This window comes from Oncorhynchus gorbuscha, linkage group LG14, assembly GCF_021184085.1.
Source record: "Oncorhynchus gorbuscha isolate QuinsamMale2020 ecotype Even-year linkage group LG14, OgorEven_v1.0, whole genome shotgun sequence".
In the NCBI taxonomy this organism is placed as follows: Eukaryota; Metazoa; Chordata; class Actinopteri; order Salmoniformes; family Salmonidae; genus Oncorhynchus; species Oncorhynchus gorbuscha.
The window spans coordinates 44207602-44233760 of NC_060186.1; the positions used below are offsets into that span (position 1 = coordinate 44207602).

Consider the following 26159-nt stretch of genomic DNA (forward strand, 5'->3'; position numbering starts at 1 on the left):
AGTACCTCTCACAAATACAAGTAATGATGAAGTCAATCTCTCCTCCACTTTGTGCCAAGCGAGATTGACATGCATATTATTAATGTTAGTTCTCTTGTGTACATCCAAGGGCCAGCTGTGCTGCCATGTGCTGCCATTTTCTTAAGTCCCTCTGAACAAAGTCCAGGTGCGACAAAACTAGGGCCTGTAGGACCTGCCTTGTTGATAGTTGTCACAAACGTCGTCAGGGAAATGACCGGACCAAGGTGCAGTGTCGTGAGCGTACAATTTCTTTTAATGTTATAAATGTCGCCAACAAAACAAGAAACAACAAAAGTGAAGCTGACTAGGGCTACACAGGCAACTACTCACAAAATACAAAGGAAAAAAGGCTGCCTCAGTATGATTCCCAATCAGAGACAGCGATAGACAGCTGTCCCTGATTGAGAACCATACCTGGCAAAAACATAGAAACAGAAAACATAGAAATAAAGAAACTAGAATGCCCACCCTAGTCACACCCTGGCCTAGAGAAAAGCCTCTCAATTGCCAGGGCGTGACAGTACCACCACCCCCAAAGGTGCGGACTACGGCCGCAAAACTTGACTTTAAAGGGGAGGGTCCAGGTGGGCATCCCTTACGGCGGCGGCTCTGGTGCGGGACGTAGACCCCCCTCCTTCTCTGGCTCCCCCACTTTACTGGCGCCTCTGGTGCTGGGACCCTCGTCGCCAACCCCAGACTGGGGACCCTCGTTGCGGGCCCCGGACCGGGGACCCTCGCTGCCGGCCCCGGACCAGGGACCTTCGCTGCCAGCCCCGGACTGGGGACCCTCGTTGCGGGCCCCGGACTGGGGACCCTCGTTGTGGACCCCTGACTGGCCCGTGGAGCAGGCACAGGACTCACCAGGCTGGGGAGACCTACTGGAGGCCTGGTCCTTGGAGGAGGCACAGGACGAACCGGGCTGTGGGGGAGCACTGGAGATCTGGGGCGTATCCTTGGCACCACTTTTCCAGGCTGAATGCTCACTTTAGCCCGGCACCTCCAGAGCGCAGGCACAGGTCGAACCGGGCTGTGGGGGAGCACTGGAGATCTGGGGCGTATCCTTGGCACCACTCTTCCAGGCTGAATGCCCACTTTAGCCCGGCACCTCCAGAGCGCAGGCACAGGTCGAACCGGGCTGTGGGGGAGCACTGGAGATCTGTTGCTTAGACCTTGCACTGGTCCTCTTGGCTGAATGCCCAATTTAGCCCAGCACGTGCGGAGCGCAGGCATAGGACGAACCCGGGCTGTCACAGCGCACCGGAGACACAGTGCACAGAGCCGGCGCAGGACCCACCGGGCTGTGGAGGCGCACTGGAGGTCTGGAGCGTAGAGCTGGCACAAGACGTGCAGGGCTGGGGCGGCGCACAGGAGGCCTGGTGCGTGGGGCTGGCACAGTCTTAACCAGATGGCTAGCACGCACCTCAGGACGAGTATGGAGAGCTGACTCAGGTGACATTAAACTGAGGACATGCTCCGTAGGGCAAATGTCGTACCTCATGCACCAACACAACAGCTCTCTCCTAACTCTCCCCTGCAATCTCCCCATCAACTCCTTAACTGTCACTGCTTCACTCCCTTCACTCCCCTCCAAGTTCACCTTCTTCTCCCCGACTGGCTCTGGTTCCAACCTCAGCTCCGCCGACCGTCCCGTGTGCTACCCCCAAACATTTTTTGGGGCTGCCTCTCCTGGACATGCTACTTGGTCCTTTGGTGGTGGGTAGTTCTGTCACGAACGTCGTCAGGGAAATTACCGGACCAAGGTGCAGCGTAGTGAGCGTACATTTTCTTTTAATATTATAAACGTCGCCAACAAAACAAGAAACAACAAAAATGAACGTGAATCTGACTAGGGCTATACAGGCCACTAACACAGACTACCCACAAAATACAAAGGAAAAAAGGCTGCCTAAGTATGATTCCCAATTAGAGACCACGATAGACAGCTGTCCCTGATTGAGAGCCATACCTGGCCAAAACATAGAAACAGAAAACATAGAAATAAAGAGACTAGAATGCCCACCCTAGTCACACCCTGGCCTGACGAAAATAGAGAATAAAAGCCTCTATGGCCAGGGCATGACAATAGTACTGTTAAGAATGCAGAGCAGCACTTTATTATAGACAGACTTCTCCCCATGCTAGCTACTGTTGTATCAACATGTTTTGTAATAAAGCCCTTTTTTGGGGAAAAACTAATTCTGATTGGTTTGGCCTGGCTCCCCAGTGGGTGCGTCCCTGCCCAGTCATGTGAAATCCATAGATTAGAGCCTAATTCATTTTTTTCAATTGACTGATTTCCCTTACTGTACATGGAGGATTAATAAAGCCAGGCACATTTAACAGTTAGGCTGTTAACTATAGTCTTAAAACATTTAGACAATTATGGCAAGGGCTGTTTTCTCGTCTCCTAACTCAACTGCTGCCTCCAACCCATTGTTCTCAACACCTATATGCTGGGTAACTTTGCTATTATGCACATACTGTATCTACATTGTTGAGGAGAAGGTGCCAATTCAACAGCACACTGATGTTTCAGAACCGCGGACAGTGACCTCTATCCAATGCAGGAGAAAGTGCATTTGTTATAAAATAATATGGTTTTTATTAGTGTTGCACCATTTTTCTTATGTAATAACCATATCCAAATTCAGTAGCACATGTCTTAAGGTGGTGGACTGTGCCACCCCCACGGCCTCCACAATGGATTAGTCCACTCAGCCAGGTGAGAATCAGGCAGGTGTCTTGTACAACAATATATACTGTGTATATATATATACCTTGCCAGTCAAAAGTTTGGACACACCTACTCAATCCAGGGTTTTTCTTAATTTTGTATTATTTTCTACATTGTAGAAAAATAGTGAAGACATCAAAGCTAGGAAATAACACATATGGAATCATGTACTAACCAAAAAAAGGAGTGTTAAACCAATCAAAATATATTTTATATTTGAGATTCTTCAAAGTAGCCACCCTTTGTCTTGATGACAGCTTTGCACACTCTTGGCATTCTCTCAAACAGCTTCATGAGGTAGTCACCTGGAATGCGTTTGAATTAACAGGTGTGCCTTGTTAATTTGTGTAATTTCTTTCCTTCTTAATGTGTTTGAGCCAATCAGTCGTGTTGTGACAAGGTAGGGGGGGTATACAGAACATAGACCTATTTGGTAAAATACCAAGTCCACATTATGGCAAGAACAGCTCAAATAAGCAAAGAGAAATGACAGACTATTACTTTACAACACGAAGGACAATCAATCAGGAAAATTTAAATAACTTTTAAAGTTTCTTCAAGTGCAGTACCAAAAACCACATGATGAAACTGGCTCTCATGAGGACCGCCACAGGAAAGAAAGACCCAGAGTTACCTCTGCTGCAGAGGATAAGTTCATTAGTGTAACTTTTCGCATCTCAACATCAACTGTTCAGAGGAGACAGCAGAATCAGGCCTTCGTGGTCGAATTGCTGCAAAGAAACCACTACTAAAGGACACCAAATAGAAGAGGAGACTTGCTTGTGCCAAGAAACACGAGCAATGGACATTAGACCGGTGGAAATCTGTCCTTTTGGTATGATGAGATATTTGGTTCCAACCACCGTGTCTTTGTGAAACGAAGAGTAGGTAAATGGATGATCTCCGCATGTGTAGTTTCCACCGTAAAGCATGGAGGTGTCATTCTGTGGGGGTGCTTTGCTGGTGACACTGTTTGTGATTTTATTTAGAATTCTACGCACACTTAACCAGCATGGCTTCCACAACGTTCTGCAGCAATATGCTGTCCCATCTGGTTAGCACTTAGTCCCACTGTAACGGCGTTCGTCTGTTGAAGAAAGAGAGTCGGACCGAAATGCAGCGTGTAGGTTACTCATGACTTTAATGAAAGATATGACGGTACATGAAATAACTGAAAGACCAAAACAACAAACGGAACGTGAAACTAATTACAGCCTATCTGGTGAATACTACACAAAGACAGGAACAAACACCCATGAAATACAAAGCGAAACTCAGGCTGCCTAAATACGGTTCCCAATCAGAGACAACGATAAGCACCTGACTCTAATTGAGAATCGCCTCAGGCAGCCAAGCCTATACCACACCCCTAATCAGCCGCGATCCCAAATACTACAAACCCCAATACGAAACACAACATATAAACCCATGTCACACCCTGGCCTACCCAAACATATAACAAAAACACAAAATACAATGACCAAGGTGTGACACCCACAATCATTTGTTTTTCAACAGGACAATGACCAAACACACCTCCAGGCTGTGTAAGGGCTATTTGACCAAGAAGGAGATTGATGGAGTGCTGCATCAGATGACCTGGCTTCCACAATCACCCAATTGAGATGGTTTGGGATGAGTTGGACCGCAGAGTGAAGGAAAAGCAACCAACAAGTGCTCAGCATATGTAGGAACTCCTTCAAGACTGTTGGAAAAGCATTCCAGGTGAAGCTGGTTGAGGAAATGCCAGGAGTGTTCAAAGCTGTCATCAAGGCAAAGAGTGGCTACTTCAAAGAATCTCAAATATAAAATATATTTTGATTTTTTTCATACTTCTTTGGTTACTACATGATTCCATATGTGTTATTGCATAGTTTTGATGCTTCACTATTATTCTACAATGTAGAAAATAGTAAAAATAAAGAAAAACCCTGGAATGAGTAGGTGTGCCCAAACTTTTGACTGGTACTGTATGAACTGCTCGGCTAAAGAAATATTGGACGACCAACTGCCTGTCGACCAAACAACCGACCAGTTTACTAAATGGGTTCAGCCCTAGCCTGTACCATACCTCTATTCCATTGAATGTGATCAGGAAAACATTAGAAAACCTGTAAAAACATGGTTTCTGTCATGCCCTGACCTTAGAGCTTTTATTCAATTACAGTCAGGTGATTCTCGTTGTCTCGGATTGGGAACCGTATTTAGGTAGCCTGAGTTCGTTGTATTTTTTGGATGTTTGTTCCTGTCTCTGTGTTTGTCACCAGATAGGCTGTAATTAGTTCTCGTTTCGTTTGTTGTTTTCGTAATTCAGTTATTTCATGTACCGTTGTCATTCATTTAAGTCATGAGTAACCTACACGCTGCATTTCGGTCTGACTCTCTTCTTACAACAGACGAATGACGTTACAGACACCATTCTGTATACTTCTGGCCCTTCTTTGGACACTGTGTTAACAACCCTCCAGACGAGCTTCAATGCCATACAACTCTCCTTCCGTGGCCTCCAACTGTTCTTAAATACAAGTAAAACCAAATGCATACTCTTCAATCGATCGCTGCCTGCACCTGCCCACCCGTCCAGCATCACTACTCTGGACGGTTCTGACTTAGAATATGTGGACAACTACAAATACCTAGGTGTCTGGTTACTGTAAAGTCTCCTTCCAGACTCGCATCAAACATCTCCAATCCAAAATTAAATCTAGAATTGGCTTTCTATTTCACAACAAAGCATCCTTCACTGACAATCCTACCGATCCTCGACTTCGGCGATGTAATTTACAAAATAGCCTTCAATACCCTACTCAATAAATTGAATGCAGTCTATCACAGTGCCATCCGTTTTGTCACCTAAGCCCCATATATTACCCACCACTGCGACCTGTACGCTCTCGTTGGCTGGCCCTCGCTTCATACTCGTCGCCAAAACCCACTGGCTCCAGGTCATCTATAAGACCCTGCTAGGTAAAGTCCCCCCCGTATCTCAGCTCGCTGGTCACCATAGCAGCACCCACCTGTAGCACGCGCTCCAGCAGGTATATCTCTCTGGTCACCCCCAAAACCAATTCTTCCTTTGGCTGCCTCTCCTTCCAGTTCTTTGCTGCCAATGACTGAAACGAACTACAACAATCTCAAACTGGAAACACTTATCTCCCTCACTAGCTTGAAGCACCAGCTGTCAGAGCAGCTCACAGATTACTATACCTGTACATAGCCCATCTACAATTTAGCCCAAATAACTACCTCTTCCCCTACTGTATTTATTTATTTTGCTCCTTTGCACCCCATTATTTCTATTTCTATATCGCACATTCTTCCACTGCAAATCTACCATTCCAGTATTTTTCTTGCTATATTGTATTTACTTCGCCACCATGGCCTTTCTTTTTGCCTTTTACCTCCCTTATCTCACCTCATTTGCTCACATTGTATATAGACTTATTTTTCTACTGTATTATTGACTGTATGTTTGTTTTACTCCATGTGTAACTCTGAGTTGTTGTATGTGTCGAACTGCTTTGCTTTATCTTAGCCAAGTCGCAATTGTAAATGAGAACTTGTTCTCAACTTGCCTACCTGGTTAAATAAAGGTGAAATAAAATAAGTATATGAGTCTTAATATTTAGTCTAGAATTAAAGACCACTTTTGCCTTTTAAAAATTATATATTTTCATATATTGAGAAAAGGTCATTTAGTAACACTTGGCATCAAGTTCTTATACAGGTGTAGCAACTTTGTGATTACTACAATATTAACATTGTTGTTACATAGGACTTTGGAATTGCTTTATGATTGCATAACAATACATAACAAGTCACTGTTCCTCTGATGTACAGTAGTTGCCAAAACTCAGCTCATTGCTATGCAATTAATGCAATTACTAAAGTATTATTTAACAGCATGCTAATAAAATGTTCCAAAAGTAATTAAAGTGTTATTACACAGGCACAAGACCGGTTCATGTTAATTGCTACTAAGAATGCTAACAGTAACAACATTTGTCTATTAACTCTGGAAAGGAAACAAAATATCAACAAAAACTGCCTTCTTGAATGAACTACAGCCAAGGTAGATGGAAAATCATGTTTGTTTGTATACTGAGTAAACTATCTCTTTAAAGATGGTATAGGGTGTGTTTGAAACAAGATGGGCAAAGAGGTTAAAAGTTGTTTTTGCTAAGCTTCCATCTTCCTGTTTGCAATGTTTGGAAATGGCTTTTAATTGCTCTGCAGTATTTCCAGGTGTCATAATGTCAATTGCAGCTTTCAACCTTTTCAGTGGCATGTTGAAAGAGTCATACAGTAGTTGAGCATCACTCCTTATTTATAGGTATCAGTACAACATATCATTGGTTTGACTTGATTATCTACACCAGGGACAATGGACATCCAGGAGAATGGACATTTACAAAATGTTAAGATATAAATGTATCATGTAGATCAAATATGATCTAATGTCAGATAGATTTGAATAGTATAGGAAACAATGTTATACTTTCCACAAAGCATATTTACAAGTATATTTATCCAATGTCTGGTCTACTCCCATGAAACAAAAATGGGGGGATGCACCAGTATGTAACCAATTTAGCTCTGAGTGATGGTGATATGTTTTAGCCTTGACCAAGTTTTCTTAAGGGTGGCTGTTTGGAAAACACCCTCACCCCCACTCAATGGCCACAAGTCAGGCTAACTGGGGGGGAACTGCAGCCTGCATACTATAACCCCTGAGTGCCAGTGACAAGAGACCAAAGCAAATAAATGAAAGAGGTTGAAATGGACAAGCATTTCCTTTTCTATTAACCTGCACATAGTCAGAGGCCATGGAACAGAATTTGATGTCGTTTACTGCTCCCAAGGATGGACTTTGTAGGTTTTGGACTGTTTGACATTTTTGGTCAAAGCAAACTTACAATCCACTCCAGATGCTGCACTAGTGCTCATACAGGCTTCCATTTAAGTTATTCGTAGGACTTTATGTGTTTGTATATTTGTGTAGAGCACTTGTAAACCGGAGCATTAGTGAGAGAGATTTGGCCTTACCTTTTCTTTGTCCTCATTCATATAGAGCATATTTTCTGTTTCCAAATTCTCAATACACTTGAGGATTTGAAGCTACGTCAATAAAAGTAGTGGGAGACAAAGTCCTTATGTTGTTGTTCTTCTGTCAGGATCTCCTTGATACGAAACTGTGAGAAGCTCCCGGCTCAAGCTCAAGACCACTTCATAGTGCAGGAGTACCTAGACAAACCGTTCTTAATGGAGGGCTACAAGTTTGACCTCAGGATCTACATCCTTGTAACGTCCTGTGACCCTCTACGCATCTTCCTCTACAATGACGGCCTCGTCAGGATGGGCACAGAGAAATACCACACGCCCAACGAGGCCAACCTGGTGAGTGTGAAATACAGACACGGGGATGCACATACACACAGGCACATACATACACACACACTTACGGAAATACACACACTATAAAGGGCATATGGTGCCATTATCCGATGCAGCCCATGACTGCCAGCCTGTTACTGTATCAGGGAATAGAGTGCCCATGGTATTACTGCCATGTAGGCAGGGATATCTTGTCTTCTTGTATGAGATGCTGCCCAACTACAAATTGCATTGGTCTTAGTACCAAAGTTTTTTTTGTCAGTATACTTTTATCATTGGCTTTAAATACAAAATACATATTGTATTTGTATCAATATGCATGGTTAATTAAGCAATTAAAAGCAAAAGGAGTAAGAACGACAGCAATGTAGCACACATTTTGTTAACTGACCCGGGCCCGTATGGGTCAATATTTAGGATCAGTTTGGCTTTTTAGATCACAATGAATATGATTTAGATGGACAGACGGGATCTGATCCTAGATCAGCACTTCTACTCTGAAACACTTGATACATACTGAACTAGGGATTTGAAACGATTCAATCATTCATTAAACCCCCTACTCTCTCCACAGAGCCAGCTGTACATGCATCTAACAAACTACTCCGTCAACAAACACAACGAGAACTTCGAGAGGGACGAGACGGCAGACAAAGGCAGCAAGAGGTCCATTGGCTGGTTCACTGAGTTCCTGCGCATGAATGATTACGACGTGGCCAAGTTCTGGGGCGATGTTTCCGTAAGTGTGAGCACAGGTACACACACACACACACTGAGCATCCGCGTACCATTCCAGTTTCGGCCAAGGTTTGAAGACTTTTGCTATGACAGGGATTCAACGACCTCCAGGCTTGTTTGGCTTTTGGATGGGCAAAACAAAACAAGTGGAGGCGTCTCTTGGAAGTCTCACATACTCATTCTGCTTGCGGTTTGTCCATCCAAACACCTTTCTCCAGTATCTTTCATCTTGTCTGAATCGGGGCGTTAGTTTGGTTTGCGTTCTCTCTCTTAAATCTCGCTTGGTGCAGCTGTTTCTCAACTCCTCCTGTAATCTGTTATTATCTATGCATACATGTAGTCACTTTAAATAACTCTACCTACATGTACATATTACCTCTACTAACCGGTACCCCCTGTATTAAGACTCGCTATTGTTATTTTACTGCTGCTCTTTAATTACTTGTTCCTTTTATTTCTTATTCTTATTCATATTTTTTAAAATGCGTTGTTGGTTAGGGGCTTGTAAAGTAAGCATCTCACTGCATGTGACTAATACAATTTGATTTGATTTAAACATCTCTCCACTGTATACCCCTCAGTCCTCCATTTTTATTTTCATTCTATAAGCCTTCATCCCTTTTCAATCCGATTGTTTGCTCTCACCCTCAAATCAAACACCTTTCCTCCCTCTTGAATTCCTGCCTCATACTTTCTCCTCTAGCCTCCAACATCCCCTAGCTTTGAAAACTTTTACTTCTGTCTTTACTTACTTCTTAATCTCTCATTCCCATTTTCTCCTTATTTAAACTCATGGCTGCCAATTTACCCTCTAATCCTTGTCTTCATAACTCTCGGTGTGTCTGAAATATCTCTCCTTTCTCCAGGTTTACAATTGTTCACTTTCCTTTAAGGATTTGAAAGGAAATGACTGGTGCATACACCAATCCAATGCTTTCAAATTTGTAGGTAGTAAAGAACGAGTGCACACTTCAGGAGAAAGGAGATATTATTGGGACACACCCTTACTCTATCCACCTCCCCCTCTCGGCATCCCGCTGTTGTTGTGTCCAATGTTTTCATGTATCACCTCTTTTAACCTCTTGCTCTCTCATCTCTCCCCAAAACACATACTTTTTTCTGTCAGTCTGTTCTGCTGACACCTCCGCTTCAGACATCCCTCCACTTCTCCCTCTTGATCCTCTTTACCTCCCTCTCCTTCCCTCTGTCGTGACATGATGCTGTGCTGTTGATGTGAACATTGTCAGCATCAGATACAGTGCCTTGCGAAAGTATTTGGCCCCCTTGAACTTTGTGACCTTTTGCCACATTTCAGGCTTCAAACATAAAGATATAAAACTGTATTTTTTTGTGAAGAATCAAAAACAAGTGGGACACAATCATGAAGTGGAACGACATTTATTAGATATTTCAAACCTTTTTAACAAATCAAAAACTAAAAAATTGGGCGTGCAAAATTATTCAGCCCCTTTACTTTCAGTGCAGCAAACTCTCTCCAGAAGTTCAGTGAGGATCTCTGAATGATCCAATGTTGACCTAAATTACTAATGATGATAAATAATCAAGTCTCCGTATAAATGCACCTGCACTGTGATAGTCTCAGAGGTCCGTTAAAAGCGCAGAGAGCATCATGAAGAACAAGGAACACACCAGGCAGGTCCGAGATACTGTTGTGAAGAAGTTTAAAGCCGGATTTGGATGCAAAAAGATATCCATAAAAAGTGTTGTTTAAAGTTTGCCACAAGCCACCTGGGAGACACACCAAACATGTGGAAGAAGGTGCTCTGGTCAAATGAAACCAAAATTGAACTTTTTGGCAACAATGCAAAACGTTATGTTTAGCGTAAAAGCAACACAGCTCATCACCCTGAACACACCATCCCCACTGTCAAACATGGTGGTGGCAGCATCATGGTTTGGGCCTGCTTTTCTTCAGCAGGGACAGGGAAGATGGTTAAAATTGATGGGAAGATGGATGGAGCCAAATACAGGACCATGCTGGAAGAAAACCTGATGGAGTCTGCAAAAGACCTGAGACTGGGACGGAGATTTGTCTTCCAACAAGACAATGATCCAAAACATAAAGCAAAATCTACAATGGAATAGTTAAAAAATAAACATATCCAGGTGTTAGAATGGCCAAGTCAAAGTCCAGACCTGAATCCAATCGAGAATCTGTGGAAAGAACTGAAAACTGTCGTTCACAAATGCTCTCCATCCAACCTCACTGAGCTCGAGCTGTTTTGCAAGGAGGAATGGGAAAAAATGTCAGTCTCTCGATGTACAAAACTGATAGAGACATACCCCCAGCGACTTACAGCTGTAATCGCAGCAAAAGGTGGCGCTACAAAGTATTAACTTAATTAAGGGGGCTGAATAATTTTGCACGGCCCAATTTTTCAGTTTTTGATTTGTTAAAAAAGTTTGAAATATCCAATAAATGTCGTTCCACTTCATGATTGTGTCCCACTTGTTGTTGATTCTTCACAAACAATACAGTTTTATATCTTTATGTTTGAAGCCTGAAATGTGGCAAAAGGTCGCAAAGTTCAAGGGGGCCGAATACTTTCGCAAGGCACTGTATATATATATATATATATATATATATATATATAGATATGTTAATATATATATAATATATACATACATACATATATATATATATATTATATATATATATATATTATATATATATTAATGTGTGTTTGTATATATGTGTATGACTATTTATGTGTATGTGTTTATATATATATATACACATCCCAAAACATAACATAAAAAAATTATGTGTATATGTAATGTGTATATATATTATATATATTTATTTATTTATTTATATATATATATGTGTTTATATATATACATTATACATTATTTTTTGGTAAGTGTATATATGTGTATGTATATATATATATATATATATATATATATATACACATATATATATATACACATATATATATACACACATATATATATATATACATTCATATATATATACATATACATATATATATATACACATATATATACACATATATATATACATATATACATATATATATACATATATATATATACACATATATACATACACACATATACATATATACACATATATATATACATGCATATACATATATATATACATACACACATGTATATATATATATATATATATATATATATATATATATATATATATATATACACACATATATATATACATACACACATATATATATATACACATACATATATATATACATATATACATATATATATATACATATATATATATACATATATATATATACATATATGCATATATACATATATATATATATATATATATATATATATATATATATATACATGCATATATACATATATGCATATATATACATGTTTAAATAATTACAATTTAATTTACCAACAAGGTAACGGTATTGTAGGATTGTTTACTGATAAGTAGAGATTTTCTCCTCTCTGTCCAAAGTGGGCCAAATCTACCTGGTTTGAAAACACAAACATCTGGTGAAACACACAAACACATACCAGTCTCCAGCCTGGCGAATGACACAAGCCAATGTTACACTGGGCATCTCTTTACAGGATACCTTTCTGCATCTCTCTCACCCCCACTGCCTACATGAGATACACATAGACCCGTCCTTCCTGCAGTACACACACCGCAGGCTGTCCCTGAAACACAGTCCGTCTCATGGGGAGCCCACGCCTGCCTCAGCCCTGATAAGAGAACACAGGGTCTGGTCTGTGCTGGGCCTGTTCTCTCTCGCTCTCTCTCTCTCTCTAACTAATGTTACTCCTCACGTTGCTCTGTTCACTGCCTGCAGTATTTTGTGATCTTGTGTGTGTATCATGTTTACATTTAAGTCATTTAGCAGACGCTCTTATCCAGAGCGACTTACAAATTGGGTATGTGTATCTTATGTGTGTGTCTTTAAGAGAGCAGGCAGTTATATCATCAATACATTTTTCATTTTCTTTACACATTAGATAATGTACGTAAAAATTATGTCTCAGACCTAGACAATGAATTAGATGTTGTTTTTTAAATAATAATTCCCAACAAAATTAACATGTTTACATCTGAGTTCTCTGCAGTGCAGACTTTAGATTCTGGCATACACCACTTAGAATGCAGGCCTAATATGTTTGAATGATTGTTGAATAATTAGAGGTAGAGGAAAGAGAAGAGGAGGTTTGTGTGGGTTGATAGGATCTTACTATCTGTGTGTGTTAACAGGAGCTGGTGGTGAAGACTCTGATAGTGGCTGAGCCCCACGTCCTCCATGCCTATCGCATGTGTCGCCCGGGACAGCCACCAGGGAGCGACAGTGTCTGCTTTGAGGTGCTGGGCTTTGACATCATCCTGGACCGCAAGCTCAAACCCTGGCTTCTGGAGGTATGACATGCACTGAGACACGCATAAATGCACACACATTTTCAGATATTTGTTGTTATTAAAAACATGGTTGGGGTCTTTGCCATTTTGATTCAGTTTGAACTCAGGAAGTGAACTGAAACTCTATTTCAGGAAAGGTGAATGACAATTTATTTTCAATGAGGATATTAGGAGTAATAATTCACAATAATTGCTCCTTTTATTCTTGCTTAATTCTTTAAAGTTTGTTGAGCCTCTTTTAAAAAGCTCTTAAATTTTTTTGAGTTTAGTTAGATTGTTTATTTACATTGAAATGGAGTTGACACCAACCCTCATTGAAAATGAGCAAGCTTCCAGGTAGAATATTCCAGGCAGGTTATTGCACCATCATTGTAGAATTCCCTGAAAATGTTGAACTTTTGTATCTGGACCCAGTTCCCATCAGCTTTATATAATCCTAATTTAAAACGGACAGCCGTGTGTTATTAAGTAACTATTATGGCTCTACTACAAATGTACATATTAATGTAGTCATATGTAGTGGGAGAAGTGAAGTGTTATTTTTTTATATTTTCATACTTGCTACTAATGCAGGCTAGTGAACATACAATTGACGTAGATAGGAGTAATGATGTATCTTTCTGGTTATGCCTGTCTCTCGGCCTGAGAGAGGAGAGGCACCCCTGTCTGTGGTGTTTCAAATGTCCGATAGTTTGACAACGTGACAGCGGTGATAAACTGAAATAATGTGGCATCAGTGGGCCAGCGAGAGTGACTACCTCACAGTGACTGCTATCATAAACACAGGCTGACTTTGCTTACACTCCATCCCGGTTTGTGAGTGTTGCGCAAACAGCTATACACACAGAAGCAAACAAATGGACACAATCACACATATACCCACACACATACACACTTGTTTTTCTATCTTCGTGGGGACCCTCCCCCCAAAATCTTTCAAAATCATATTTTCCCTAACCCCTGACCCTGACCCTAACTCCTAAACCTAGCGCCTAAACGTAACCCCTAACCCTAATTGTAACCTTAACCCTAAACCGAACCCTTAAGCTTAAACTGGAAAGTTGCAATAGGCCCGTGCAACCCAAGATTTGATACCAGCATAAACAGAAACCCTCTAAATCCTAAACCTAACCCTTAAGCTTAAAATGGTCTTTGTCCTCTTGGGAAAATGTCCCCAATGTCGATATTGTGGTGAAATGGAAGAGGAAATAATATTTAACTATTGTGACCTTGAAGAAATAGAAAATGAAACTAATTGTATCCTCTATTGCCCTTTTTACCACAATATATGCTTGCTCTTATTCCAGAAAGCCCACCAGATATACCTTGGCACGGCATTATGTGGCTGAGCGATGAGGAGAAACTGAAATGTTTTTTTGTCCATTGTGTATTTCCATTTGCGGAATATTAAGATAAAGCCTGTAATAAACGAAAAAGGGTTACCTATAATTATATGATAAACATATTTAGTTTCTATGTACCAAGTGGCACAAGTGTATGTAGATTGTGTGCAGGCCTGTTTCCCACATGAATCTTTTCTTTGTGCCGGACTGGGTTCAAATGCTTTCTGTTAAATTGTTCTATATTTATCTGTATATGTTATGTATGCCTGTATGTAGGTATCTTTTTTACAGCTCTAGGAATGTAATTATTGTTTGGATAACCTTATTTACTATTATGTACTGATTTTTAGTTAACTTATTTAAAAATATATATAATATTACTCTATGCGATGCAAAATAATTATCACTGAATTATCACAGTGAATTATTGTGATGTTTGTTTATGTGTCAATTAAGCCCATAAGGGCTGCTAACTGGCGATTTGACATGAACATTTCATTCACACACACACGACAGACAGACATACAGGTCAGGACTACAGTTTGATCCAGTTCCGATTGGGAGCTTATAACTCCAGTCCAGGATTTCTATCTTCCCAATACTGATGTCAGGCAGTTAAAGCATGACCTAAATCAGTGGTCACCAACCTTTTCTGAGCCGAGATCACTTTCCGACTCAAAATGCAGGCCAAAATGTACCTCTCAGATTTTTGTTTTAAACGTCGTTTAAAAAATGGAAGCCTATGCAACATCAACCTATTCAAAACAGTACTGTAGCAATGACATTTGTGCAGTAGGCTCAATACATTATCACTATTCTTGAGTTGCCCTGCCAATGTTCTTCTCAGGCCATTTTAAAATAATATGTCAAAACTTGAGGTATCACACTGGCAATAGATAATTTGTTGTATTACTCGTGAGGCATCCATTTAAATAATTTTACTGGGCTGATGGTGCCTGTATCTGATGGTCAGTCTCAGTGGAGGGAGAGCGAGACCTGCGGAGAGGCTGCCTTTCACCGTCCCTCAGCTCTCCTTCCCTCCGCTTAGTGCTGACTGGCCAAAAAGGGGGCACTGTCTTCCAGCTAATGACGAAACTCGAGTCACACTCTATTATTTCTGACTTATACACCAATTCATGTTGTTAATCGTATGACCAGAGATCGTGAAATATTCCTTGATATTAAAAAGACACAAGCAAGTCTATCGATACACTTTTTAGCACGAGTGGATAGGGAGAGGGCGTTTTATGGCGTATAAAATTGTTGAATGAAGTGTTGACAGTGCTGAATAAAGTCTTAAACATGAATTCACTAATAAAAATAGCAGTCTCTCTAGTCATGGTTTTTAAAGTTTTGAAATCTCACACCGTAGAGTCGACTATCAACTTCGCTTTGGGCTCGTGGAAGCTGCAGACCAATGACTGTATATACTGCAGACATGGTGATCGGAGCTATCTGATTGACCAGCGGTATACCTATAGGTGTACTTGATTTGGTCTCCAGGATTGCTGGGTAGGGGGAGTTTGTACCTTCAGACACATGAAATGGTTAAAAATGGGAACACTACAACTACTCGGTGTGCAGGGCAGCTGAATCAAGTGCACCTATCGCAAACAGCGTGACACAAATAAAAAAAATAGGAAAGCAAGCCTCTTTGGGCTTTTTACAGAAATGTTTGGTCGACCGATTGGCGACCACTGACCTAAATCCTTTAACCCAAAGTGCTGCACGCCGTTTTCTTTCTCCTCTCACAAATCGACTCTAGGATGTGAAATGCTGATAATTCTTTGTTTTCACTATTGTGTGAACCCAAAATAATAATATCAGTTTTTTAAGTCTCAATAGTAAAATCTCCACTCTTCCTGAGAGAGTCATGGTGGAACACAAATGTCGTGTGTGTGTGTGTGTTGTTGAATGACAAAAGGACACAGAGTGAGGCGCTCTCAGTGACTGCTGATGCCTTTGCCGTGTAAGTTTGGAGCCGTGTGTGCGTGCATACTTTTGTGTTCATGCATGCGTGTGTGTGTGTGTGTGTGTGAGTAGGCAAACAGCCGTGGATGCAGTTGTTACACTTCAGCAGTAATGATTCCCCCAGTGCAACTAGCAGCCCGCCTTAACTCTCATCAATTAACATCCTTGCCAGTTTCACAGCGCCCCCCAAAAAAATGCTTCTCTTTCACGCTACATTTACAGCAACAATCATTTATTTCCAAAATTCAAGTGATTACTCAGGATACACTTGTGAGTGCAGAAACCCTCCCCAGCCCTCAGCGCGTATCCTACGAAGCCTGAAAATAACTTTAGTAGTTTTCTTTGCAGCTGCTTGGCTCATGGTAGTGGTTGTATGACTTTAGTAGTGAAGTAAATATTAGTTTACTCACCTGGAATTTTAACAATTTGCAAACCCTGTCCCTGTATCCCATCACCTCTGATACACATTTTTATTAAACTAAACATTACAACATTTTACGGCAAATGTAATATTCTCCCTAGTCTATTACTGTCTAGTTTTCTTTTTAGATTCCCACACAGTAAAAATTATGCTGTGTGTGTGTGTGTGTGTGTGTGTGTGTGTGTGTGTGTGTGTGTGTGTGTGTGTGTGTGTGTGTGTGTGTGTGTGTGTGTGTGTGTGTGTGTGTGTGTGTGTGTGTGTGTACACTTGTGTGTGTATGTGTTCAACATAATCTAGGCAAGATTGTTTAACTGTGGAGACTTCATATCTCAGGTTACTTTATTGGTGTCAGCCCAGATTACATGGAGTCTCTATATGCTGTGCTTTTACTCTCCTGGTGTGTCTGTGTGAGCTGGTCCGGCGAGACTGACAGGCAAACTTAACCAGGAAATGAAACTTCAGGCCATGCCAATTCAGAGCATGTTGGCTTTAGAATCTGACCTGACGTTCATTACTGCTCTCTAGTCGGAATGGTGCTATGCCTTGATAAGGACAGCTCTGAGCCGGCGCAAGATATGACTGGGAAAACTACCTCCGTCCAGGGATGGCTGCACTCCTAATTATCGAATTATCCCAATTGACATGTCGAGAAGCTTGAAATACTGCTAGTTTTTAATGAAACGGCCTTGTTCGTCCGCATGCTAGGCTAGCTAATGCTATTAGCAGCCCATTGGATTCCATGAAAATGCGAGGCCTAGCGTTGTGGTGAGTAGCTACCGGAAGTTTTGAATCCAATGGGTTGCTTTAGCATCAGCTAGCCTAGCATGCTGACGACAAAAGCAATTTCATTCAAAACTAGCAGTATTTCAATCTTTTCGATGTGTCAGTTGGGATAATGAGATGATTAGGAGTACACTGCCATCGGATTGAGGTATGTTTTCCGAGCCATATCCTGCTCCGCACTGTCCTGATCATGGCATAGCACCGTTCCAACTAGAGAAAAGTATTGAACTTCCAGTCGGATTATTATGGCTACCTGAAATTTAGATGGTATCATATTAAAGAAAATGTCAAATACGATTAGCTTTGCTGTGTGTGTGTGTGTGTGTGTGTGTGTGTGTGTGTGTGTGTGTGTGTGTGTGTGTGTGTGTGTGTGTGTGTGTGTGTGTGTGTGTGTGTGTGTGTGTGTGTGTGTGTGTGTGTGTGTGTATGCGTGTATATTTCATTCTGGGGGTGGGTTTCAAGAAAAGAACATGATTGCGTTTCACATCCTACAATTACGCTTGAAAAGGCGCCACACAGCTTTGACAAGGCATTCGCCATTGTGTGGCGTTGCAAACACCCTTGATTAGGGACACTTGCTCGTAGCTGAACAGACCCTCGGCAGTCTCGAGCTCCTGCGATTTCCCAATGAACGGACACAAAGGAAAATCAACTGAGCTTGAAAAATATTGAAAATAAGTGCTGATACTCAGAAAAGGGGACTGTACATTTGTACAAACACACACCTGCTCGATAATAACCAAAGCATTACTTCAGCATTGTGGCTGTAGGGTTGAAGATGGAGGAGAAAATGGAGAAGGCGGGAGGGAGAGATTCGAGGCGAATCAAAGCCACATCAGACGCAGAGCTCATTGTACTGAGCAGGGAGAGAAAGACAGGCTTTGTGCGATCCTTATCTTAATTCCTTGGGTTTTCAACACCGGTTATACCTCCTATTGACAGTCAAAACACCAGCATTACACAGGGAGAGACACACAAATGGTGTAACCCAAGAAACCTCACTTTCATTGACCCGCCTGGGTTGATGCACACACACAGTTATACATGCACACAGACATGCACACGCAGGCAAACACGCACGCACACACACAGCATCTGCATCTCTTCGACAGCTTTTCATTCATCGCCATTTGACGCTCACCAACTGGTTAGACTGTTGTTGGCTTTCTAATTGTTTTAATAAGGGTTCATTTTGCACACATGCGAGAAAAGGAGGAAAAAAATCTATGAAAATAATTAACGCTGGTGAGGTAAACTGGGTGGTTGTGAGGAAACTTCCACTGAAAGAAAATCTAACAGATACAAGCAAAGGTATCTTGGTATATAGTGTCGAAAAGGGTCAGAGAGAGACATGCGGGATGATGCTTTTGCTCATTAGCTAAGTATTGCGGTGCGACACTGATATCATTCCCCCCATATCATTCCCCCAGGGCCCTCGCTTTCCCATTGTTTCTCAGGTCTTTCCAGGACCCAAGACACACTAGAGATGTTAAGCCAGCATGACGAATAATGTCAAAAGCGGGCGACGGGAGAGAATATTCAGGGCGCACAGCGAGAGGGCGAAAAGGGAGAATATACATGCAAACTGTCCCGTTAAATTATTTGGCATGTCTATCCCACAGCCGGAGCGCCTGGGTGTGAGCATATTTATTGTTTAGGAATTATTAGTGGGTTTTCTCTGGCCGGGAACACTGGCCTGTGGACCACTCGTCGAGTTTGGCCCTCATTAAATCCTGTTTTGCTCTTTTTCTGTATGTGATCAAAAGAAAGACACCAGGTTTTGCAAATAAAAGGAACAACTGTTTGCAGCTAGCAGGAATAATTCCTGGGCTGGACTCCAAGTGGCAATCTGTTACCAATATTTTGTGCAATACTTTTGACCAGAACGTTATGGGCCCTGGTAAGAAGTATAGTGTATTATATCAGGAATAGGGTGCCGTTTGGGATGCAGTCCTGGAAGGTCACTGTGAGGATGACTTGAGTCTCGTGCCGCGGCACTGGTCTCCAGCTCCCCAAAGACATCAGGGAGCTTCTTAGGGCAGCCTCTGCATGTTTTGTGCATGCAGAACTCCTGTGTTTGGGTGTAGGGGTTACTCTGTCTCTCCAGGGTAGCCACTGCGACCTGCTCTGATCTCTCCCATCATCAAACCCATGCTTTCATACTTCAGGAGGAGCTGGGAGGGACTTGACACTTGTGAAACATGCAGCAGACCCATAACAAAATGGCAGGTGGATAAAAATAAGAAAAAAAGCTCACACGCACAAAAGTGTTTTGCCGCCTTTGTTGACGCGGCTGTCTCAAAGAGGTGGTGTGTGAGAATTTGAAAACACTCTCACGCCATATGTACACACACACATACACACGCGCACATAGTGTTGAGTGATGTCACTGCTCTCCAATGTGAAGCGCACTCATTACAGGGTTTGTTTGTTGAAGGCTGCAGCGTAACTGCCCACCTCCCTCCTCCTCCTCCTCTCAGCCATCCCACCATTTCACCACCTCAGGGGGCGTGTCGCAAGGAGTGATTGGCAGCTAATGAGGCGGGCGTGCTTTGAGTCAAGCGTGCTGCTGGTGTTTGGGACGGGCGATAGCTCCGCCCCCCCCACCCTCCCCACCCCCGGTGGTCAGACGAAGCTCGCTCTAACCCCCTCTCCGATTGTTTCAAGATGAGTTTGGTTCGCTTGTCCCTTCCTGAGAGCCTATATAACCAGACATCCTTTCTACTGCTAGGGGGGGTGAATGGAAATGATCTGCACTGGCGAGCGTAAACAAATACTGCAGCTCTTTTCAAGGCACGCACAAACACACACAAACAAGCACACACTCGCTCGCGCTTTCTCTCACACACATACACACACTTTGATCTTCTGCTGTTATCCTCTACGCAGCGCGACGGCTACTTCCCCTCCTTGCCGCTGTGTCCAGTCCAAAGTTGTCTACATCAAAAGGCAGACACATCCAACAGTGTCTATAAAATACAATACCCTAAAATACCTCAGTCTATTTTCATTTCAGAAAAGATTAAGTAGGTTGTAGTTGAATAAACTTTCATACAATTATATTTAATCTGTGGAGATAACTGGTTATTTTGAGCCTATATATTATATGATATAATTTTTGTATTTATAGAGCTAAAAATACATATACGTGTAGGAATGTGAGGTGTAGGGGATAAAGGAAACAGTGCCCTGCATACTCTTTTTGTTAGAATAACTCTGCTTTATAACTTCAACAAAGCTTTGAAATACATTTTGTTCCTTAAATATTCAAGGTGAATTCAGGGTGATTAAGAATGAATTGGCATGCTCCTTTTCCTCCTTTCAAGACATTTCCACCATCTTGATTTCCTTTCCAAGAATTCAAAAACATACATATAGTTGTACATATTTCATTATATTTGAGTTGCTTTATCCTCGAATATATTTTATTAATCTAAGTTATTGCACTGATTAAATCCATTATTTTTGATTCCTGTAATATTTGAAATGTTTATGAATAATATGTACCTTCATGCCCCTGCCTATTTAATCTCCTATGGAACTCTAGATGGCAGTATTCACCTTCCAGCTGTATGGCTTCATAAGGGGTTTATTAAAGTGGCAATCAGCAGTTTGAACAATAACAAACTAACTGGCCACTGCTGTTTTGGGAAAAACCTGATGAATAGGGCTGGAGAAATGTAACCACTCTCAAATTCATTGACATATCTATGGATGTAAGGACCATGATATACAAATGATAGTTTTAACCATGTTTTGAGGTTATATAGTGTTTATTTACATTTACTTTGTTTACAAACATTGGAGTGAAACAAGCTTATATTTTGGGCTCTGATGGGTTTCAACAGTTGAAATAAGCCCATGAGCCATTTGTTATATTCTTCAAGAATCGATGGGTACTTTTCGTTAAGTCCAATGGATGGAGCAACTGCAGATTGCCCCTTTTAACGAAACATTTCAACAATCCATGGGATCTGTCTGTCTCCATCCATAACCATGGCAACACTAAGTTAGATAATTTAAACATTTTTTTTTTTTTTTTAAACATGACTATTTCACAGAATAAGCATCAAATTAGGAATGTACAGGTCTGGTATATGGGCCAGCTGAAAACGAGCACCAGCATTTAGTAATTTATCATCAGGCTGCGATGGCAGCAAGTGTGTGCATGTCTGTGTTGTTTGCCTTGGACAAGCATGTGTACAAGCCATTCAAAACGGGTCGAAACAGGTAACTTTTTGTGAAGTGTTGGTCTGGTAAGTCCCAGGACCTTTAACATGCTCTGGACTGCTCCCACTGCCAGCTCAAGTTTCTCTGTCGGAATTAGCCATTATAAATGCCACAAAGGAATAAAACAGTAATTGAGAAGGCGGCGAAACCGGAGCCCCATTTAACCGGCCGACCAGCTGGATCACCGCTCTCCCTTTTTGCCTTTGTGCTGCAATAACAGTCCATTCTGGTGGCTGTTGAACTGTGCCGATATCCCTGAGTGTTTGAGGCCGTATCGGAGTTTGAGAAAGCCAGGGTTTGTATACACTAATGTAGGCATAATAAGGCGGGTTAATCTTACTGAGAGAGATTAATCACGACCGTGCATTTCAGTGTCTGCAGAGTATTTAAACACAAACACAATGGGAGTTGACCATGAGCACTGATTCATTGATCCATTAATACGTATATTATTATAGAGCTCTCTCTGCGCTATCCAATGCCCTTAAGGCCCTGCTCAGCTCACTGTGAGTCAGACAGCTATGTGGGGAGAATTTGTACTTTTTCTCTTATTTTTATTTCGACTGAACTGTCCAAAATCCATCCATCATATGAATTCGCTGGGTTGCTCTGCGCGCTCTTCTGTTTGTGCTTTAAGGCTAATAATCAGGATCATTATAGCACGAGTACATCAAAGTCGATTCAAACCAAATGGTTGATTCACGTGGGGCTAACCGCACGCAGAACGCCCGACCACAGAGCTACATTTTACATGTGCCCATAGAAACGTTGGCAGGTTACTTATGCATCAAAGACACGTATCCAGGTGCAAAAGAAAAAGAGAGAGAGAGACATTTTTGCTGGGGTATGTAACTGATTCACTATGCACCCAGCTGACATTCACTCTGATCCCAACCTTTAAATTGGAAGAATTGAAATCGACCGGGGGAAAATAAATAAATAAAACGATGATATAAACATGTATGTTTTTGTTTGTTCTCGTTTGCTCTCGCACTCTCTTTAGTTGGATTGATATATTCAGAGTTGTCAATGCGAATTTGGGAAAACTCAAAGGGTAAAACGTATAATCTTTTGTTTTTATTGAACGCCTCTTGGAGCACGCGCTCTTTAAGCCCCTGACTGAGACACTTAAGGAAATCAGAGCAGGATTTTAGAGGCTGCGGGGGTTCATTAGACCCAGACTGGCCTAACTTCCTACCTCAGAGCAAGAGAAGAGGGAGAGAGAGGGAAGGAGATTGAAAGGGTTGAGAGAGAAGGAGAGAAAAGAGACAAAGTGAAGGAGATCAACAGAGAGCGAGATTAAGAAAGAGAAAGAGTGTGTTATGCTGCCAGTCTCCCCGTGACACCACAAATCACACTGAAAAATGAGACAGGCTGAGAAAAACGCAGCCGGGATTACCAATGGCAACTGCACTAACCATGCAGCATACAGCACAGCACATACCCCCATGCTCTCTTTGTGTGTGTCATACACTATGTGAGGGGCATATAAGTGAAAATCACACTTTTCTCCCTTTCTATTCTCTTCTCTCTTCTGAAAGTGGGACATGAGGCTAAAATCTCCCAGGCACGGGGAAAAATATAGTTGACTGAGCGGGAGAGAACACTGGGATAGGAAAAGCTAAATGGCTGACACTGTAAATCTATGGCACCTTGTGTGAAGGGACAGCTCTCCGATGGTACTGTTGCCCGTATGTGCTCAAAGGACCCAGGGGCAATGGGGGCATCGGGACCTGGTAGGGTTATGGCCGCTACAGTTTATTCATTGATTTAGCTCACTGTTGCCAACCCTAGCTACATTATGCTCAGTGGTGAATGGAGCCTAGGTTGTGATGTAAATATGATCTTACAGCAGCGCTCCCTAAGCCCTGGCACACATCAGCAAGCACCTTTGTGCTGGGGATTAGTGATTGGCCGGCCAGGAGAGAAACGGCGAGTCTTGGTACCTAGGGAGCATTTCCAGTGTTTCTGTCTTGGGGCCATTTGCTGACGTAAATACAGTGTGTAGATTGAGCTTACTACAGGAAATAGAATTGAAATGAACTGACCCAGTGTGTGCACCTAGAGGTTTCCCGTCTTCTTTGTGTAAGTGGAGCATTATTGAAATGTCTGTGTGTGCATATGTGTGTTTTCTCAACCTAATCCTAGACTAATTACACCAAATGGTGGCAGTGCTGTGTGTATGAAAAGGTAAAGAGGTGGCGCGAATGTGTCACCGGGGGAGTAGTGTTATCTCGTTGTGACGCTCAAGGACTGAAACCTGATCCCGCCGTTAGCGCTGGCTGCGCCGCCGTCATTTGAACTCCCTTTTAGGCAGAATTCAATCAGTGTTCTCTCCTTGATATGCTGGCCCCTTTTTTGCCGCTCACAAATCCCCCACCATCTGGGGATGAGAACTTTTGTCATGTCAGGTATAATGCTTGATATCTGAATCCGCCGCCCCGACTGACGTTTTTACCCTTTTTGAGAAAAGGGAGGCCATTCTTACATTTTGCAAGAATGAAAAGGAATGATATAGGGCTTTTGTGTGGAGCACTGTGAGTGAATCCTCTGAACGTTTTATCCCATTCATATGGCTTGTGCTGCTTGTACTGAGCTACTGTACTGTGTTATTGGGCTTGTTCGACATTGTAGCTGACATTACCGACGGACTGATCTACAAATCATCTACCATCATAAATAAATATTCCTTATTATTTGTAGATCAGTCAGTCAGGCACAATTTACCCACAATGCTGCACAGGTTTGATGCTCTCAAACACGGAGAGATAAGAGCCTGTTTGTATTGGCTGGAGGTGCCAGAGTCCCATAGGACAAAGGGGGCAGTAGCATGCCATGGACCGAGCTACCGGTCGCTGTCATTGGCTCACAGCGACGGGGTCACGTATTTGGTGACAGCTGCCCCCCCCCCCCCCTTCCCGGCCCCCACCAGACAGGATGTGGGCTAGGTCAAAGGTCACAGGACCAGGCTCTAAAGTGTCCTCCAACCAATAAACACTAACCCCCCTCCCTAACATACACACACGTCCACCTCCCTCCTCTCACTAGTATCCCTAAAGTGCAGTAGCACAGACCACATTGGAAATAAGTGTTGAATAATTTTGCATAATCCATTCTTATAATCATAAGAAACACGACATAAAGGGGGATGTTACAATGGTATCCTCTGGGCTTTGTACTTCATCCTCTGGGCAACTGTACAATGTCTTAAGACAATCAATCAATCAAATCAATTCAAGTGTTGCCCATAGGTCATGTTCTTTCAAATTGTATTTCACTGTTGAATGTTTTTAAAAAGTGAATCTTTTCTCCCGCAGATCAATCGAGCGCCGAGCTTCGGGACCGATCAGAAGATTGATTACGACGTGAAGAAAGGGGTCTTGTTCAACGCACTGAAACTTCTCAACATCAGGTAGGCCTATAAATGCTGTGGAGCAGCAGCATTTCTACAATATCATCCGCACGGCCTCCCGAGGCCCATTATGAGTTCATCAAAAAGCATACGCTGAACTTTTGCATGGCCAAGGCTTTTGAATGTTTTAGATTTGTATTGATTCTCTTTATTTCACCACCAACATTTTCAATTCTTTGATGTGCGCACTATCTACCCCTCTTGTTATTCGTTGCAGAGTGATTTCATTAGTATGCTTTGTTTACGAGGCTTCTGTATTTAGTTTTAACAACTGCTAAATCTGCAGTCCTTGTAAAAGTGGGTTACGTGCTGGATTGTTGGATGGCGAAAGAAAAGAGTTACAAAGCTTAGGCCCTCTCCATTGTTCTCTTTGTGCATTGTTCAATCGGGCGTTGTGTATGTTGCTTACAGTATGCTTTATAGTGAGTTTCCCCTATATTCCTTTAGTAGCGGTGGCCCACCCCTACTAAATTATTGCCACTTCTGCGAAAAAAAAAAAAAATGTTTTTAAAAATGATGCTTTTAAATGGATAGTCGTTGGCTCAATGACAGGAAGTATATGGGAATCAAATAAAATATCAATTGTTTTATTTTTTATTGTCTCGTACAAATATATTGTTGATGTTATCGCGGGTGTAGAGAAATGCCTGTGTCTAGCTCCAACAGTACAGTAATACAAAACA

At 41.9% G+C, this 26159-nt stretch overlaps 1 protein-coding gene across 1 annotated transcript in view; it reads left to right on the forward strand.

Moving 5' to 3' along the window:
* Positions 1 to 26159, forward strand: part of ttll7 (tubulin tyrosine ligase-like family, member 7) — a 131228-nt gene that overhangs the window by 55507 nt on the left and 49562 nt on the right. Inside the window, exons 7-10 of the mRNA XM_046298121.1 lie at positions 7930 to 8152; positions 8724 to 8888; positions 13158 to 13316; positions 25382 to 25476. Coding sequence (XP_046154077.1) covers positions 7930 to 8152; positions 8724 to 8888; positions 13158 to 13316; positions 25382 to 25476 — 642 coding nt within the window. The remainder of the gene's footprint in view (positions 1 to 7929; positions 8153 to 8723; positions 8889 to 13157; positions 13317 to 25381; positions 25477 to 26159) is intronic.